At 30.1% G+C, this 15,948-nt stretch overlaps 3 protein-coding genes across 10 annotated transcripts in view; 1 reads left to right on the top strand and 2 right to left on the bottom strand.

The window, feature by feature from the left end:
* LOC108753338 (signal recognition particle 14 kDa protein) overlaps nucleotides 1–500 on the bottom strand; it is a 1,846-nt gene extending 1,346 nt beyond the window's left edge. Inside the window, exons 1-2 of the mRNA XM_018494832.1 lie at nucleotides 348–500; nucleotides 212–284 (exon numbers count right to left, since the gene is read on the bottom strand). Coding sequence (XP_018350334.1) covers nucleotides 212–284; nucleotides 348–371 — 97 coding nt within the window. The 5' untranslated portion in view covers nucleotides 372–500. The remainder of the gene's footprint in view (nucleotides 1–211; nucleotides 285–347) is intronic.
* Nucleotides 501–986: 486 nt separating this feature from the next.
* Nucleotides 987–4,077, top strand: LOC108753328 (transmembrane emp24 domain-containing protein bai). Of its 2 annotated transcripts, XM_018494816.1 has the most exons (6): nucleotides 987–1,305; nucleotides 1,943–2,072; nucleotides 2,238–2,308; nucleotides 2,454–2,456; nucleotides 3,355–3,481; nucleotides 3,667–4,077. In XM_018494816.1, exons 1-6 carry the CDS (start codon nucleotides 1,117–1,119, stop codon nucleotides 3,786–3,788), a joined length of 642 nt encoding a protein of 213 aa, XP_018350318.1. In that variant the 5' UTR covers nucleotides 987–1,116; the 3' UTR covers nucleotides 3,789–4,077. The 2 variants fall into 2 exon arrangements, with proteins under 2 accessions (XP_018350318.1, XP_018350319.1); XM_018494817.1 differs by lacking the exon at nucleotides 2,454–2,456 and having other exon boundaries at nucleotides 988–1,305; nucleotides 3,667–4,073.
* Nucleotides 4,078–5,403: 1,326 nt separating this feature from the next.
* The window catches only part of LOC108753353 (uncharacterized MFS-type transporter C09D4.1), a 67,676-nt gene continuing 57,131 nt past the window's right edge, over nucleotides 5,404–15,948 (bottom strand). For all 7 annotated transcript variants that reach the window (XM_018494869.1, XM_018494874.1, XM_018494873.1 and 4 more), the window contains 7 exons: nucleotides 15,088–15,303; nucleotides 13,821–14,045; nucleotides 8,317–8,455; nucleotides 7,653–7,870; nucleotides 7,303–7,406; nucleotides 6,927–7,034; nucleotides 5,404–6,613 (listed from right to left, as the gene is read on the bottom strand). In XM_018494869.1, coding sequence (XP_018350371.1) covers nucleotides 6,352–6,613; nucleotides 6,927–7,034; nucleotides 7,303–7,406; nucleotides 7,653–7,870; nucleotides 8,317–8,455; nucleotides 13,821–14,045; nucleotides 15,088–15,303 — 1,272 coding nt within the window. In that variant the 3' untranslated portion in view covers nucleotides 5,404–6,351. The remainder of the gene's footprint in view (nucleotides 6,614–6,926; nucleotides 7,035–7,302; nucleotides 7,407–7,652; nucleotides 7,871–8,316; nucleotides 8,456–13,820; nucleotides 14,046–15,087; nucleotides 15,304–15,948) is intronic.

Raw genomic sequence — 15,948 nt, 5'->3', positions numbered from 1 at the left:
AGCAAGTTTTTTTATTCTGGATCTTAAAAAAATGAAAAATTGAAATTTGAGCAAAAATGAGAAAGAAATTTAAAAGTAAAATTTCGTTTGTGTTAAAAAAACCCAGATTGCTAAAAAATGGAAGGCTAATAATCTTTGGAGAATTGTCATTTTTACTTTCAGTCTTTAGCAACATGTATTTTGAATGAAAAAGACAACAAAAGATACTCACATCTTTTAATAGTGAGTGATACCGCGCCCGAAAGCCGTGACTTGTCAAAGAGTTTGGTTAACTCCGCTAAGAACTGCAACGAAAATTCGTCGGTTAGTCGTTTATACGCGAGAGAACAATTTCAACATTAAGTTACCGCATCATTCTCCAACAGGACCATGCTGATGATAGTAGCATATGTCAAACGCCAGAGCACGTCGAACGTAATCTCCTGCTGAAACTGCTGAGAGGTTAGACGAGATAAGAGGTTAGTAAATGCAGCCGCAAATTCTTGCTTGTGACAGAACCATAGACTATGCGAAACACTTAGATCAGCGACATATTTAATATTTATAATCAATTTTTTACAATTACAAATTAATTATATTTTAAGGAAATCGAAAAATTGCTAAACTTTCAGAAATTTTTAAAAGTCACTGAATTTCTAAAATCTAGTTTCATTAATATAAGATTAATTTCAATTTTGATTTAACATACTATTTATTTTATTTCTTGGATTACTGTTAATTTTTTTATTCCCAAAAGTTTGTCTTCAGCAGAACATTTATTTTGCAACTGGAAGTTGGAAGTTTTCTTCGCGCTGATTGGATTATATTATTGGATTTAAAAGAATAGTCCTATCTCAACAGGCAATTATAAAACTGTTGCAAAATTGTTGTGTTCTGCTGAACGCAGCCTTTCTAATTGGATCGCGTTTATAATTTTCGATTTTGATTTTGTCGATAATTATATTCTAAAATCTCCTCGACAAAGTCATCTTCCTTTCTGACTTATTCTTAGTATTTAATGGCCAATGTGGCTGCCACCTCATCGTGAATGTCGTGATGCTGTGGATGTTATGTGAGCGTGGAACTTCTTTTTGGTGACACGGAACAACATCTCTTTTCAGAGTATTGTTGAGCCAAATGAGCAAAATGATTCAGGCTCACGTAAAAGCCTTCCTGGCGATCCTCCTAGTCGCTCAGGTTCATGGCATCATGTTCTTCCTGGAGCCCAATAGTCACAAGTGTCTAAAGGAGGAGGTTCACGCAAATGTACTTGTCACAGGCGAGTACGAGGTATCCGAGGCGATGGGTCAGAAGGCGAATTATGTGGTAAGTAGATTAACAATTTTTCATTCATCCTTTGCCGAAATATTTCTGCAAGAGCGTCAAACATTACTTAATATTTTGCAGTTTGATAACAGCTGTGCGATTTGATAACAGCTATGATAATAAAATTTATTGTTTGCTTTTCTCCTAAAATCGTATTAAATATTAGGTCTTGTCTTTTTATGTCCATTTTCACCAGTGAAGGTTAACTTTGATCTCGAATCAACTTATTTTTCATTTTTTTCTAGCTTTGGATATATAACAAGTTAATAGCCGATAGATTTCTGGCTAACCTTTATACCGATTTACTGATTTTGACCAATTCTGACTCGCCAATTATCCTTCAAATTCACTTTTTTTCATCAATTATCCTTCACACTCGCTTTCGACTCACTGACTATAGATTATAGATTATCAATTCATTGTAGATCTGGCTTAAGAACTAAGAGATTAAAGAATCAATTGAACTGAGAGTCAATCTACATTTGTAGAAATGGACATTAGCTAAATTTCTTGTTCTTCTCACAATTCTTTTGTTTTTTTCTCTCCAATGTGAAAGGAAAAAGAAGTAGGATGAGCCTTGCAAGAAACTAAAAAGAACTATTAATGTTATATCAATGATTTTTTCTACTTCTTACAGATTCAGGATTCGAAAGGACATATATTGTCTCAAAAGGAGGACATTCCCCATGGGAAACTGTTGAAATTCTCTTTTGTAACAGAAACTTATGATACTTTTGAGATATGTTTCATTTCGCGCGTTCCAAATCGTACGTATACTCCATTTTTAACTTTATAACTTGTTTTCATGATATATAATTTAATTAAATTGCTACAAGAAATACATATATATTTAAAGAATTATCTAAAGGAAGAATTATTATATAAAATGTAAGAAAATGTTTTAGCTAAATTTGATACGAAAATTATTTCAGATCAGCGTGGTATCAGGCAAGAAGTTACGCTGATTACAAAACGCGGCATTGAAGCAAAGAGTTACGAAGGCGTAAGTTCGCATCATTACAAATATCTATTCTTTTACAAAAAAAAAAAGGAATTATTATTCAATATATAACGCGGAGATCGAGAGAAACTATCTGACATTACTTTGTTTACTTTCTTTTTATATGTGGCTTGTTTCCGCGGTGCAGTTGGTAAAGTAGAGTTTTTTCGATATTGTGTTCTCGTTGGCATGTGTTTTATCACAAATCACATACTTGTACATTGGCAGCCTTAGAACTGAGCTATTAGAGCGCAACGCAGTTATATTAATTTGTGCATGCTTTTATTCGCGGATGTTCCGTTAACGGCAAGAATTTTTGAAATTTATTTTATTCACGCGAACACATTAATTATATTTGGTTGTAAAATTGACTATATATTTTTTGACTTGAATTTATATTGCGATAAAAATTATTTATTTGGACATTTTTTTAACATAAAGCATTTTGTATCGTTAGATTTCTTAAAAACATGTTAATATCCACATAACAGCAACATAATAATTGACACATTTTAATACCGAATATTTCAATTCTATATAGTTTCAGTTCTTCCTCAATAATACTCAATAAAACATGAAATATTAATTAAGTCATATAACATTACTAAATGCTTTTTCCTGTAGCTGAGATCTGTTTATTTATCTCTTTATTTTTCTAAAAGGTTTTGAGAAAATGTGAGTCAAAATATTCGGTATTATTACTTAAATATTTTTTAGCGAAAATTGTGCGATTTTTTTGTGTTAGAGACAAGATTTTTAAAAATAAAGGAGTTTATGATAAAGTATTTAATGTGATTAGTTAATTTCACTTAAAAATTAGAACTACTGCAATCAGATATTGTATACCACATTATTTAATATCTTTTTTCGCTCTGTGTAAAACACATACACGCAAAGAAACTATCCGTTATTTGGCTTTTATTTTGTAGTAGTTGCGTTTTTTGTAATTCATTTGTATCAATTGTAATACGCAATACTAACGAATCGCTAAGGTTTTTTCGTCGAGGATGTCGCCGCTTTCCGGTAAAAATTATTATCTTCTTCGACAGATCGGTGAAGCAGCCAAGTTGAAACCAGTAGAAGTGGAATTGAAACGGTTGGAAGACTTGTCCGAGGCGATAGTGCAAGACTTTGCAAGAATGCGCAAGAACGAAGAAGAAATGAGAGACACAAATGGTAAAAAAATTTTTTTTTTAGTAAATAATGAAAGAAAATAATTTTGTTATAGAAAATTATAATTTCGAATTATATGATCAAATTGCAAATTTAAATTATAAATTAATAATGAAATGTCATAATTAAATTGATAATTAAGTACTTGTAAACAGTTTAATATTCAATGATCCTTTTTTTTGTTTCAGAGGCCACAAACACTCGAGTATTATACTTCAGTTTATTCTCGATATGTATCCTCTTCGGTTTGTCCACTTGGCAACTTTTCTACTTCCGGCGCTTCTTTAGGATGAAGAAACTCATTGAATAAATATTAAATACGTTTGTGATAAATAATACAAATGTAAAAAATATACTTTTGTTTGAATTTTTTATCTTTGTTATTCGTAATTTCGTACTTTTGAGTGGAACACTTTTTACATTCGTCACGTTTAAAAAGTTCTATTTAAATAAATATGCAAACACGCATTCAATCATAATATCTCATTCAAATCAATGTAATATATGATAAAACTTCATCTCGTATACATCGCGCATACATTATGTTACGGAGAACACAATATTTAAACAATTGTAAGTTGATAGAAACTTTCTTAAATAAAAGTACACCTCAATGGTGATATAATAAGTCTTCAACATCTCATTACCTGAAAATAATATAAAATATTATAAGAAATCATTTATCTTAAGATTAAAATATCTAGTATATACTTTATATACGTATTTATAAAGGTTGATATTTCTTGCGATACAGCTTAATGATTATACGATATAATTATTGTTATTTTAACATTTTATTTATAAAATCGAACAACTTTGTAGGAACACACAATAAATGGTCTAAGAAAATATAATGAAGAAACATCACATTGGAAGACAATTTATTTGTCTGATTCGAAAGCGGCAGCCTTCAGGATTGTGTCTGTGATTTAAATAGTTATTTGCTCGTACGGTTTTAAAAAGCATATTTAACATTGCATAATGTAAATACTTCTACGCTTTTATTTTTAAAACCTGAAATCAAATTAATAATACACGCGACATGAACACAAATTTTAGAGCGTGATTTTACGTTTTCTTAATGCTACGGTAACTTCATTTTTAAAACATTTAATATTTATGTATGAATATAATATCTATATAAAGGAACGCTATGGCTAACTGAGGTTTTTATAAATAGCTGTACACATCCTAATAAAATGTTCATCTTTTGAAAAAATATACATATTATTCGAAACAGGAAAATAATATAAATATGGTACATATATTAAATAACTTTTTATCACAAGGCGAACAATCAAGCATTTAAAAAATAGAATTTCACGTGAATGACAATGGTTCAAACACATAGGCACATTGTAGATATAGTATACAAGGAACGGTAAGCTTGCGGTAATAAAATCACATGTCACAATATTACGAATCGCCTTCTATAATCATAATTATTAATATCGCGATAATAGAGATGGAATTAATTCATTATTGAAACAGTTGTTTCTATTTATTACGTATTAATATAACATTCATTTATTACCGCAATATAAAGCTATAACTTGAACAATCACTGTCATTACACTTATCACTTTTAATTACTACATCTCTTGTCTATTGCGGTAGTATCTACCCAACATTTTGTATGGATTCATGACTATGTATTTACGTATATAAATAGCTATTATTCAACAATGAATTTGCTTCAATATATTTTAATATATTCAGGATTAAGAAATTTATGTATGTACATATATTTCTTAATTATCATTCGTTGAATTCCTATATTACAAAATATAGGAATTTAACCTTTTGACACCCAGTGCATATCTGTTTTTTTTTTACTTACGCAACTACTTACGCAACTACTCGTTGCGCTAAGCTTTGCTACACTTTTGTTATTAATAAAGATACAATATATGGTAAATGCGTAACAAAACGATATAGAATAGCACCGAAGGTTTAAGAAAATGGAAAATGATAAAAGTTCATAGATTATTGTCAATAGTTGTCACAGACGACGAAATTAATTTCATAATATTTTTGTAATTACACTGTCCAACAAAAAAATTATTTTTTTCTCTCCGAAGTGCACATTTCTCCATCATCGTGTTCAGCGCAAAAAATCTTTGGAAAATATATTATCGGAGAGAATTTGACTGTTGAACAGTGTTATTATTTAGTATTATAATTTATTCTCAATTCGCTGATTTTCAGAGTTAATTACTACACAATACCGTTTAAATACTACCGCTTACCTGAGATTAAGTTCAACTAACAACAGGATCGAGAATTTTCCGACGATTTTTACTTTTCTTCGTCGTTTGTACATATATTTGTTAGACCACTTTGTTTCTAAATCTAATAGCAATGACGACAAAAATATATCTCTACACATATATATTGTATGTATATAGCTTTCTTGTCATCTCTTAAAGCAAATTGTACCATCTTTTTTCTAAAAATTCAGTTATCAATTTTTCCATAAAAATATTGGTCTATTTCTTTACATCTTTCTACAAACTCTCAACATTAGGCATTTTGGCACTTAGGCGCACTAAGTGTTAAATCTGTTTCTATTACAGTAAAAATTTAGAAGTCCCTACGAGATAAACGCCTATTATACTATCTGATTATTCCTTCAGGGCCTCTATTAATCCATTTAATTTCAAAAAAGGTATACCTTTTTCGGATGAATACATACGTGGCTCAGAGAAATGGTAGTTCTGGCACACAGTATATATTCGGGAATAAGTTAAGACCCAATTGAACTAGGATAATAGGTTTATGGGAAGTATTGTCGAGACAAAAACTACTCCTTCGAACTACAGAAGCTTATCAAAGACTGTAGCTCATTACTGGCTAGGTGACTGTTCAAACTGTCAAGCCTTCGCTTTTTGACGTCTTAGATCGTTCGGTATAAAAGTTGTAAGCAAAACGCCAACTGCAAGAATGCAGCACAGCGCAATATTTGCCCAAAAATCTTCCCAAATGTTAAGCAGGTAGCGATAAAGTGGAGTAAAGGCGATACCGAACAGTTGGACGACTGCGTTCAGTAGACCAGTAGATGTTCCTTCGGGCTCCGGGAACGTTAATTCTGCAGCGAGTTCGAAGCCGACCGGCAGATATCCGGTCATGAAAAAGCTATAAAAATATTTATATAATATAATATAAAAAATAATACGCATAAATAATATAAAATTTCGAAATTGAAGTTCGAGTTTGAAGTCAAAACCGCTCAATTATTCGACATGCTTTCAGAAATTTTGTGAATTTTTAAAGAAGAAGTGAAACAAATTTTAACAAGATTTTCAACAAAATGCAGCCAAAGAGCAAAGTCCGTAAGTAAGAGCAAAGTGTTTAATAATAAATCAGACATTTAATGACGCAAGCCAATAAATTAAAATATTTTTAAATAATAAAAAATCTTATAATGAAAATAGTCGCTGGACTTTACCCTAGAATGCCAGCCGTGATGTAGACAACGTATATCTTCACGTCCAGTGTGAAAGTAAAGATTATCATACCCACCAAAGAACAAACATACACTCCTACCGTCGTCAACCTGTAAATTAGTATTGTCTACATTTTTTCGATTGTACGTATTTGCTCTGTCATCAAATAAATCGAGATAAATTTGCTTTGATCTAATATAATTGGATAAGATATCAAGTAAATGAAATATTTTTCTCTTAGTTTTACGTAACGTTTATAATAATTATTATAAATCAGTTTGATTTGCTGATAGAAAAAGTTAGTTGAATTACTTCTGCCAACATTGGAGTAAAATTCCATGATTCGATTATTCTATAAAATAATGTCCGATTGCTCACCAGAATTTATGTGTTTTGTCTAATAGAATACCGCAGACAATAGAGCCAACCATTCCGGCACAAACTATTGTTAAGCCGATTCGACCAGCATCCTCTTCACTATTCTGAAAAGGAGATAACCACTACCTGTTAGTATTTCTCATTAAGCAGAGATGTAATCAAGAAACTTATTTCAAAATAGCATTTCGTAATCAGAGCCTGTAATCTCTAGAAAAAAAATACAAACTTTTGTAAGAAGACATATATGTATTGACAATTACGATAATATAGAATTCATAATTACAAAAAAAATGCGAGATTCGAATCGAAAAGAAAGTAAAGTACTTATAGTTATCGAATGAAATACTTACTGGATATTCTTTGGTGACGAGTCGATTTAGGAGGGTGCTTATAGCATAAAAGATACCGACGTTAATGCCATAACTGATTAAAAGCAACAGATAGCCACGATTCGAACACAACCTTGCGAGAGAATTAAAAAATTTCTTCACGTCCTTGTTGCTTTCGGATTTTTCTCTTTGCACAACTTGAGCGGAGCTAGGTGGTAAAGGCGGTGCCGACTTGAAGACTATAAATTACCAATTTCTATTAAGAGTGAAAGAGTGGAAGAATATACGCCGTTTGGCGATAAAATCGAGGGATTAAATAAATCCCGATTAGCAAAATCAATTCTTGTTTGTAAGAAGTATAAAATGTAATATAAATATATTTTCTTTGATAATAACAGTAATCAAACTATTATTATTATTATTATTACTAATAATAATATATAAAATAATGATAGTAAGCAAAATAATTATATAAAGTACACAAAGCAATTTTTTTAAATAAAATTTTGCAAAAGTTATTCCTATTCAATTTTTCTTTGCTTTTAGTCTCCAATTTTACAATTTTTTAATGAAAAATATTTGAAGTCAAATCTCATATCTTGATTTGTACGTCACATATTATGTTTTTTAAACTTCGGGATTTTATTGCCAAATTGTATAATCGATGAAAATTATATACACATACAAATTAGTATGAGGATTAGTACGACCGACGTGATAGCCGCGACGATATAGAACATACATTGAAGCCCCCTTTCGATTTCACAGGCGTCCTTGTTCGGCACTAACATTGGTGGAAATAAGAAACCGATAGCTATACCCAGCTGCAACAGAAATTCAAGTGACGAACGTCCTAAAAAATTGTTATTGAACCCTAGGAAAAAGGCAAAAAGAAATGTTTGCCGTGTAAATTCGTAGATCTTACTCCAATAATGTATTTACTTATGGACTTCTGGAGCGCCTAAGATATTGAATCGCCAGGAGCGTCGCAGCTTTAAAAAATGAATAAGTTATACTGTTAAATTCAAATATCAAATTTGAATTTTTTTAATTGTTTCTATAAGTCATCATTACTTCTACTCATTTTGTCGTTGATTTAAACAATATTACGCAACTAAAACAAAACAGTTAAATAATTTAACTAAAAAAATATAAATTTGACTCAAATTTAGTTCATTATTTATCATCGATGAGGTATTGTTACCAGTATCTCATCGATATATTTGTAAAGTTAGCAAATGTATTAAAAAAGTTGTATTTATTGAGGGAAGATGGGAAGTTACATTGGAGCACTCAAAGATCACAAGCCCCTGAGTGCAATTTTATAAACGTGGCCCTATCTTATTTACGCAGTTACGGTATGTACGGCATGACAATATCTGCCTTGAGAATAGAACTTGTATGCTTGCCGAAGAAGTTAAATAAATAGCGTTCGTATGTATCTTTACAAATCGTTACCGAAGTGAAATATTTTCCTTGTCAGCTGGTAAAACATGCAATTTCCGTATATGAAGCAACGCACTTCAAAAGGACAATATTATTTATAAAAGAAAACAAAGACACGTTTGCTATATTTATCTTTCCAATAATTGCAAAACGCATCTTAGAAGTATATTAGAAGTTAACCCTCCGGAATTGACGGTGGATCTATTGGACTTTCAATTATATTCTTTATGTTCCATGCTTTGCAAATCTGAAATAGTTATTAAAGAAATAGTTATTAAGTAAAGTAACTTAGGCTGTGTTCAATTTGCACGCTCACACTGTAAGCTTTATTCCATATTCCTTTTGTATGTAGCGATAAAAACAGAATGAAACTTAAAGCGCATGTGCTTTCAAACAGAACACAGCTTTAGTATTTGTATGCCTATAGAAAAGATTTCTGGACGCTATTATTCTTTGATCTATCATAAAACAAGATCAATGTAGAAACAATCATATTTGTTGTTAACAGAGGAATATTTTATTCTTAAATGGAAAATTTTTTTTAATAAATAATCTTGAATATCCAGTTTTGTGTCACACATACTATATAGCGCCAATATTATATGTTATAGCATCGAATAAAGATTTATTCTAAACGTAAGAATATATAGATTTAAATTTATTACTTTTGTCTCAAGATAATAGGTTAATCTTATTTAATTCGAGGAAGGGGAAATAGAAATTGTATTGATCTCTAATCTTAATATCGTTTTATTTTAGTACTGCATAAAGTTGTAATAAGATTAGTATGTCAAGAATATTTTGTGTCTCAGAAGAGAGGATATATTCTTTTTTATATGACTATTTTGATTACTTTTGAACTTCATTTTGATTTCTTGAAATTAATTCTTAAAGTGTCTTTTAGTCAATATATATAAATAAATCAAATAAGAAAAAAACATCTTATTTTCGGTCGAAGCAGCTTTGGTGATTAATAATATCCACACATAAGCAAATTTGTAAATATATTTTTTAATACCATATATTGCGCGCTGATTCTGTTCGTTGGACTTGAAACGCAATCATAAAATGCTAAAAATAACATCACAAATTACATCGTCAATTGTAATAATGATATTTATACAAGGCATTGTCATTTGTTATGATTATTTCCAAGTTTAGTTTATGATTAGATTTCAAGTTTAACAAACCGAATCAGCGCGTATTGTAATTTGTAGAACTAAAATATGAATTTTTACATATAAATATTATTAAGCACCAAGATCCGTTTCCAAAAATAAGATTCTTTCTCTTATTGATTTATTCTTATCAGTCTAATTTCCACTTATAATAAATGAAATAAGTTTCACAGATCCAGCGTCAGTAATTGTATTACAGACTTTGAAGTCTGTAGCTCCGGAAGATTAAAGGTAAGAGAGATAGAAGAGACGAGGTCAAGCCATCGTTTCTCTTATCTGAAAATTCTGGATTCTGGAATCAGCCAGGATTTTTATCAATTACAGACCTGCGATTATGACACGCAATCGCGGTTGTAAAATGCATCAGATTGATCTTCCGTTTCATCATATTACGAAATCAGTGCAATTAAAGCGCGATAGATTCTTCGATAAAGTGCGACCGCGATGGCTGATAAAATGATAGCGGCAGTCTACAGCACCTTGGAGTAATTGAATCCCTCGCGACGTAGAGTGAGCCCCTCCCCCCTGACACCCCTTCCTGCCATCAGCCGCTCCTCTCTATGCACGACATGGTCGTTCGTCTGTCGAGGTAGCGAAATTAAACGTGGGTGCCCACTTTGACTCGGTTTCCCACCTAATCACGTCGCAATTTAAATCTCTCGAGGCACCCTACTCGTCGATCAGTGAGTACTCCAGACTGTCACTTCCGTTGTTCCGTATGCGAGATCTATTCTCATTGTCCGCACGCATATGACATGTGTTGGCGATGTCGAGTGCTTCCTCTTATGTTTTTTAAATAACAAGTGCCGTCACACATCGACGTTTGATGAAAAATTGGGCCTTACATAATAATAGCAGGTATTCAACTCAAGAAACAAGTTTGCATAAATCTTCTTTCTGAGGATCAAAAAATTTCAAGACGATGACATATTTCCATTAGAATTATATAGAATTAGATTAAGGGGATGAAGTCGCCTGTTTTACTGATAAAAATACCATTTTGTTACGAGATATACTTTGTATTGATTTCACAGAATTAAAATTCCTTTTCCTTGAAATACACATGCTGTACATTTGGTTCTGATTTGTTTTATGCGAAAACAGGAAAAATAAAAAAAATTACAATTAAACTTTAACGTAATATAATAGTGCCTAATAATTTTCAAATTTTTTATCAGATATATAATAATGATCTAGCTAGCTAGATTATCATGAGATTATATGCTTTACTGAATCTTGTGAACTCACTTTAAAAGTGAGATTATGAATCTGTATTGCCATGTAATAACCTTTTACCAAAGTAAGTAAGTAATGACGTCAATAATCTGAGTATGAAATACTCAGCTCACTTCAGGACTTGGTGTCACTTGTGTGTAAATGGAAAGCAACTATTGTTTGACTCTCTCGAGTCTCTCGTGACACATGATCGGGACGAATGACAAAGGAAATATAGCTCAGCGTTAGCGTAGTTGGGTTACCACCCTAGAGATCTTACGTTCGAGTCCCGTCGACACCCTGCCAGTGTATGCGTTTTCAAGAATATTATAATATCCAATGTATTATTGTAATTGTAATAAGAAGAATATATATAAATAAGTTAATTGTATGTATATAAAAATGCAGTATTTCGAAAATAAAAAAAATTAAATAAAAATTATTTTTTGTTAAAATATTCCTAGATTGACAAATGTGCATAAACTTTACAACAACTTTATGTTTAGATTGTAATCATCCAATGCATAGATGAACCAATGTTAAAATATTGCAACCGTATTTAGTAAATCAAAAAACGAAATATCATAACACAAGTCATGACATCAAGTACCACCATTGTATTATTTTGAATCACCATCGGCTCATTCATCTCATACATTTGACAATCCAATACTGAATACAATTTTGCTGTTAAGTTTACGTACATGTCACTATATGTATACATGTAGGCGTATAATTGATGTATGATACGTATCGATGTCTCATAAATCATATGTTTGTATTATAAACAGTACGTGTGTAAGTCGCATTTACTTAATTAGTAAAACAGAGATCTCGTCAGAGTTTAGCCGCCACGCCAGCATTATAAGTTTAGTTATAATAACATCAATAAAAATTTAAATGGAAAAATAAGTTTTTCAATAAATTCTTAAACATTTACATTATGACCTTTCCATCAAAATTATATAAAATTAAATCATCAGATTGAATTATACGTTCAATAGAAATGGAAATTGTTGCACGCAGATATGTAATAAATTTGAACATAATAACAAGAGATGGGATTATTATATTATAATCTTATTTTATATAATATTGAATTATTAGTATTTCATATTCGCGCAATCGAGAGAAGAGATACAAAATAATTAATACCATGGGTATTAAAAAAAGTCAAATTTGACCTGTTACCAAATTACGATATTATGTTATCTTGCGTTTTGATTCGGATAATTAAAGCGATTTTATTATGTGGATTAAATAATTCACGTGCATCATAAAGTTTAGCACGTTGCGGACGGTTGATGTGTTACTGCTTGTTTCACATATTATCCTTATGAAAATATTTGCACGAAGATAACAGATAGTAAATTCAAAACGTACAGTGAGAGAAAAATGATTGCAATTTATAGTTTTTTTTCAGTGCCAATATATTTTTAGATAGAACTATAACTATGATTATTCAATTAAAATAAATAATCCTTTTCAGACGAAACGGATCTTGATACTTAATAATATTTCTACATGCAAATTTTCGCAAATACAATTTTCAGTTTTCATAAACTGCGCACTGATTAGATTTATTGAATTAAAAAATTCGAAAATAGGATTATTTTTCTTAATCAATTTATTTTTATCAGTCTAATTCCTATTATAACATATTATTATTAGTTATTACTAATATTATAACAGAAATTCTATAACAAATTCTGACTACGAACGATTTTGTCAAAACCTTACGAGAGAGAAATATATACTTCTTTCTTATATACATATCATCTCATTTTAATAATAACTTATACTGTATACTGTTATACTTATACTGTCTCAATTTATAACTTTAATTAAGATTACAAAATGAGATAGTATAAGTTAGAATGAGATACATAGTATATATAAAGAGAAAGTACATATACCTTTAAGTTCTCTTATAGGATTTTGATAAAATCGCTTATGCCTGAACTTTATTATTAGGGTCTTTGTATTATAACAGTAATAAATATAAAATTGGAGTTCCTAACTATAATTATTTTACCATGCAAATATATATAGTCACAAGTACCAAATATTTTTCTCTCAATGTATACCGGTGCAAAATTAAATTCTTACACTACCCCAAAAAATAGAAAATATAATTAATAATAATCAACAAATAATATATAATTATCATATTTCACGTTGCTTACATTACGATTTAATTTATTCGAGAAATGTCTAATCTAACAAAAGAACTTGATTCGAGAATGAAATGTCAGATCGAAATTCCCAAGCTTTCTCTTAGAATATGAATATAAGTTCTATCTTAGATATATTATAATAAGATTAATGATACACAAAGATATTTGATTACCTGGTTACCGAAGACACCAATGCCACAAGCTCGACTGACTTCGTTGTCTCCAAACCATACCGCGGCCAACCGAGCAGGAATGGACAAAATACAGGTTTGGCTAATTGCTACCACAGTTTGACCGCAAAATGTGATCCAAAAGCGATCGGGGGCTACGCTAAAAACTTTTAACCAGGAACCTATGGCGGTACCAAATGCTCCGACGATCACCGTCCATCTGAGACCCTAAAATCCCGTACATTCTTCCATATATTCGTCAATTTAATGAGCAGTAATATTACACATCCAGTCAACGCAAAGTCTAAAATCGAATCATAAGACGTTTTTTAAAAGATTTTTATTAAGATATTCTTCACCTGAGAATAATACTTTTTTTTACTCTAGCAGCAAAAAATATAAATTGTAAAAAATATCCATAAAAAAATTTTTTATGAAAAATTTTTTTATATTTGTTTAACATATTTTTTCTTTTTTAATAACTATTTTTTAATTAATTTTTTCATTGAAAACACGTAATAAAAAAGCACTATTAATTAAAATTTTTATTTTTTTAGAAATATCATTATAATAAACTATCTAAACTCATACAGCTTACTTCGTTAAATATTTTTTTATTTCTACTTATTTTTTTCAAAAAATTGTGATTAAATCCATAATGTTCTCAAATACTAATAATTTGCAAAACAATAAATAATATACAATATATTGTTAGTAATAGTGATTTTAATTAAAGTATAAAAATGCCCCAAGTGATCGTTTCCGTAAAAAATTAAATGATTACTCCGATTCAAATAAATGTCTTATGTCCCGATTTTGGGGACTTTATGTCTAGGCAAATATTAAACAATAAATAGAAATTGACGGTAAAAATTATTATCTATTATTGCTATTATTAATAGAATACATTATATCAGTGGCATAAGATTCTGTAACATTCTTAATATAAACCACGCGATTTTTTTTAATTGTCATTGTAATTTACCATTCAAATCTACGAAAATTAAGTGATGCAATTTTTCCGGCAGATGACTGCCGCTTTCTGATACTTTCGAAAATTGAATGAGAAAAAAATTCATAGTTAAGAATACATTCCAAAACGCCCTTTCCAAGAAAGATTATATACTATAGTATATATTTCGAGTATTAAATATTTCGAGGAAAGTTTTTCTCGGAGAAGACGTTTTGGAATATACTTTAAGAGAATATACGACGGGTTTTTCAGATTTTCCGTTCATTCTATCCTATCGTTAACGCAATTATTACTTACGAAATTATCAAGCAGATAACTGGCAGGGAATATCAATGGTATATACGTTATCATGTATATCATACTCGTCATGTCCACTACATAATCCGAGACGTTATAATATTTCGCTACAATGTTCGTAATAATACTATATTCAATCCATTGCATAGCATTGCTAGCGCTGTACACCACAAAGAGTGTGAGGATCAGCCATCGCTTCTTATAGACCTTGATCTCCTGCAATCAAGAATATTAATTTTCGATTTTTCAGCTTCTCGTCCACCAAATGTCTAAATATCGTATAATTTAAATGTTCTTGATCTCTCATTCTATATTTTATTGATTGAAAGAAGACGGAATATTCTGTATTAGATATGGATATTGAAAGTGACACTAAATTACGTACATATTGAATTAATATACGCTAAATTACGTACAGCATATTGGATTAATATACGCTATTAGCGGTAAAAGTGACATCAAAGAATTCTTTAATATAGTTTCACATAAAGTAGGAATCATATATTGACTTTAATTCTCCACTACTGTAGTTCTCATGACATTATCTCTCGGGGATAAAAGTCCATTAACTTTTTAAAATATCAATCCTGAAGATAATGTATGAGAGAGATACATATAGCTATGCATCATTATTTTAGTAATTTAGGATTTAAGGATGTATCAGGTGTGTATGGACTCTCTGTAAAAAGTGACTGGGAATTAGAAATTTATTTTTAATTCCAATCACTTTTTCCGTATAAAAATTAATATTTTATATATATGTGTATAAAATATTCATTTTTATACTTTATATATATATTATATATATATACATATTAAAATTCATATAGTTCAATAAGATAAATATTTATACTTAACAAT

The sequence above is a fragment of the Trachymyrmex septentrionalis genome, unplaced genomic scaffold (genome assembly GCF_001594115.1).
Source record: "Trachymyrmex septentrionalis isolate Tsep2-gDNA-1 unplaced genomic scaffold, Tsep1.0 scaffold69, whole genome shotgun sequence".
NCBI lineage: Eukaryota > Metazoa > Arthropoda > Insecta > Hymenoptera > Formicidae > Trachymyrmex > Trachymyrmex septentrionalis.
Note: the sequence above shows the minus strand (reverse complement) of the source record. Positions and strands in the feature narration are given on the sequence as shown.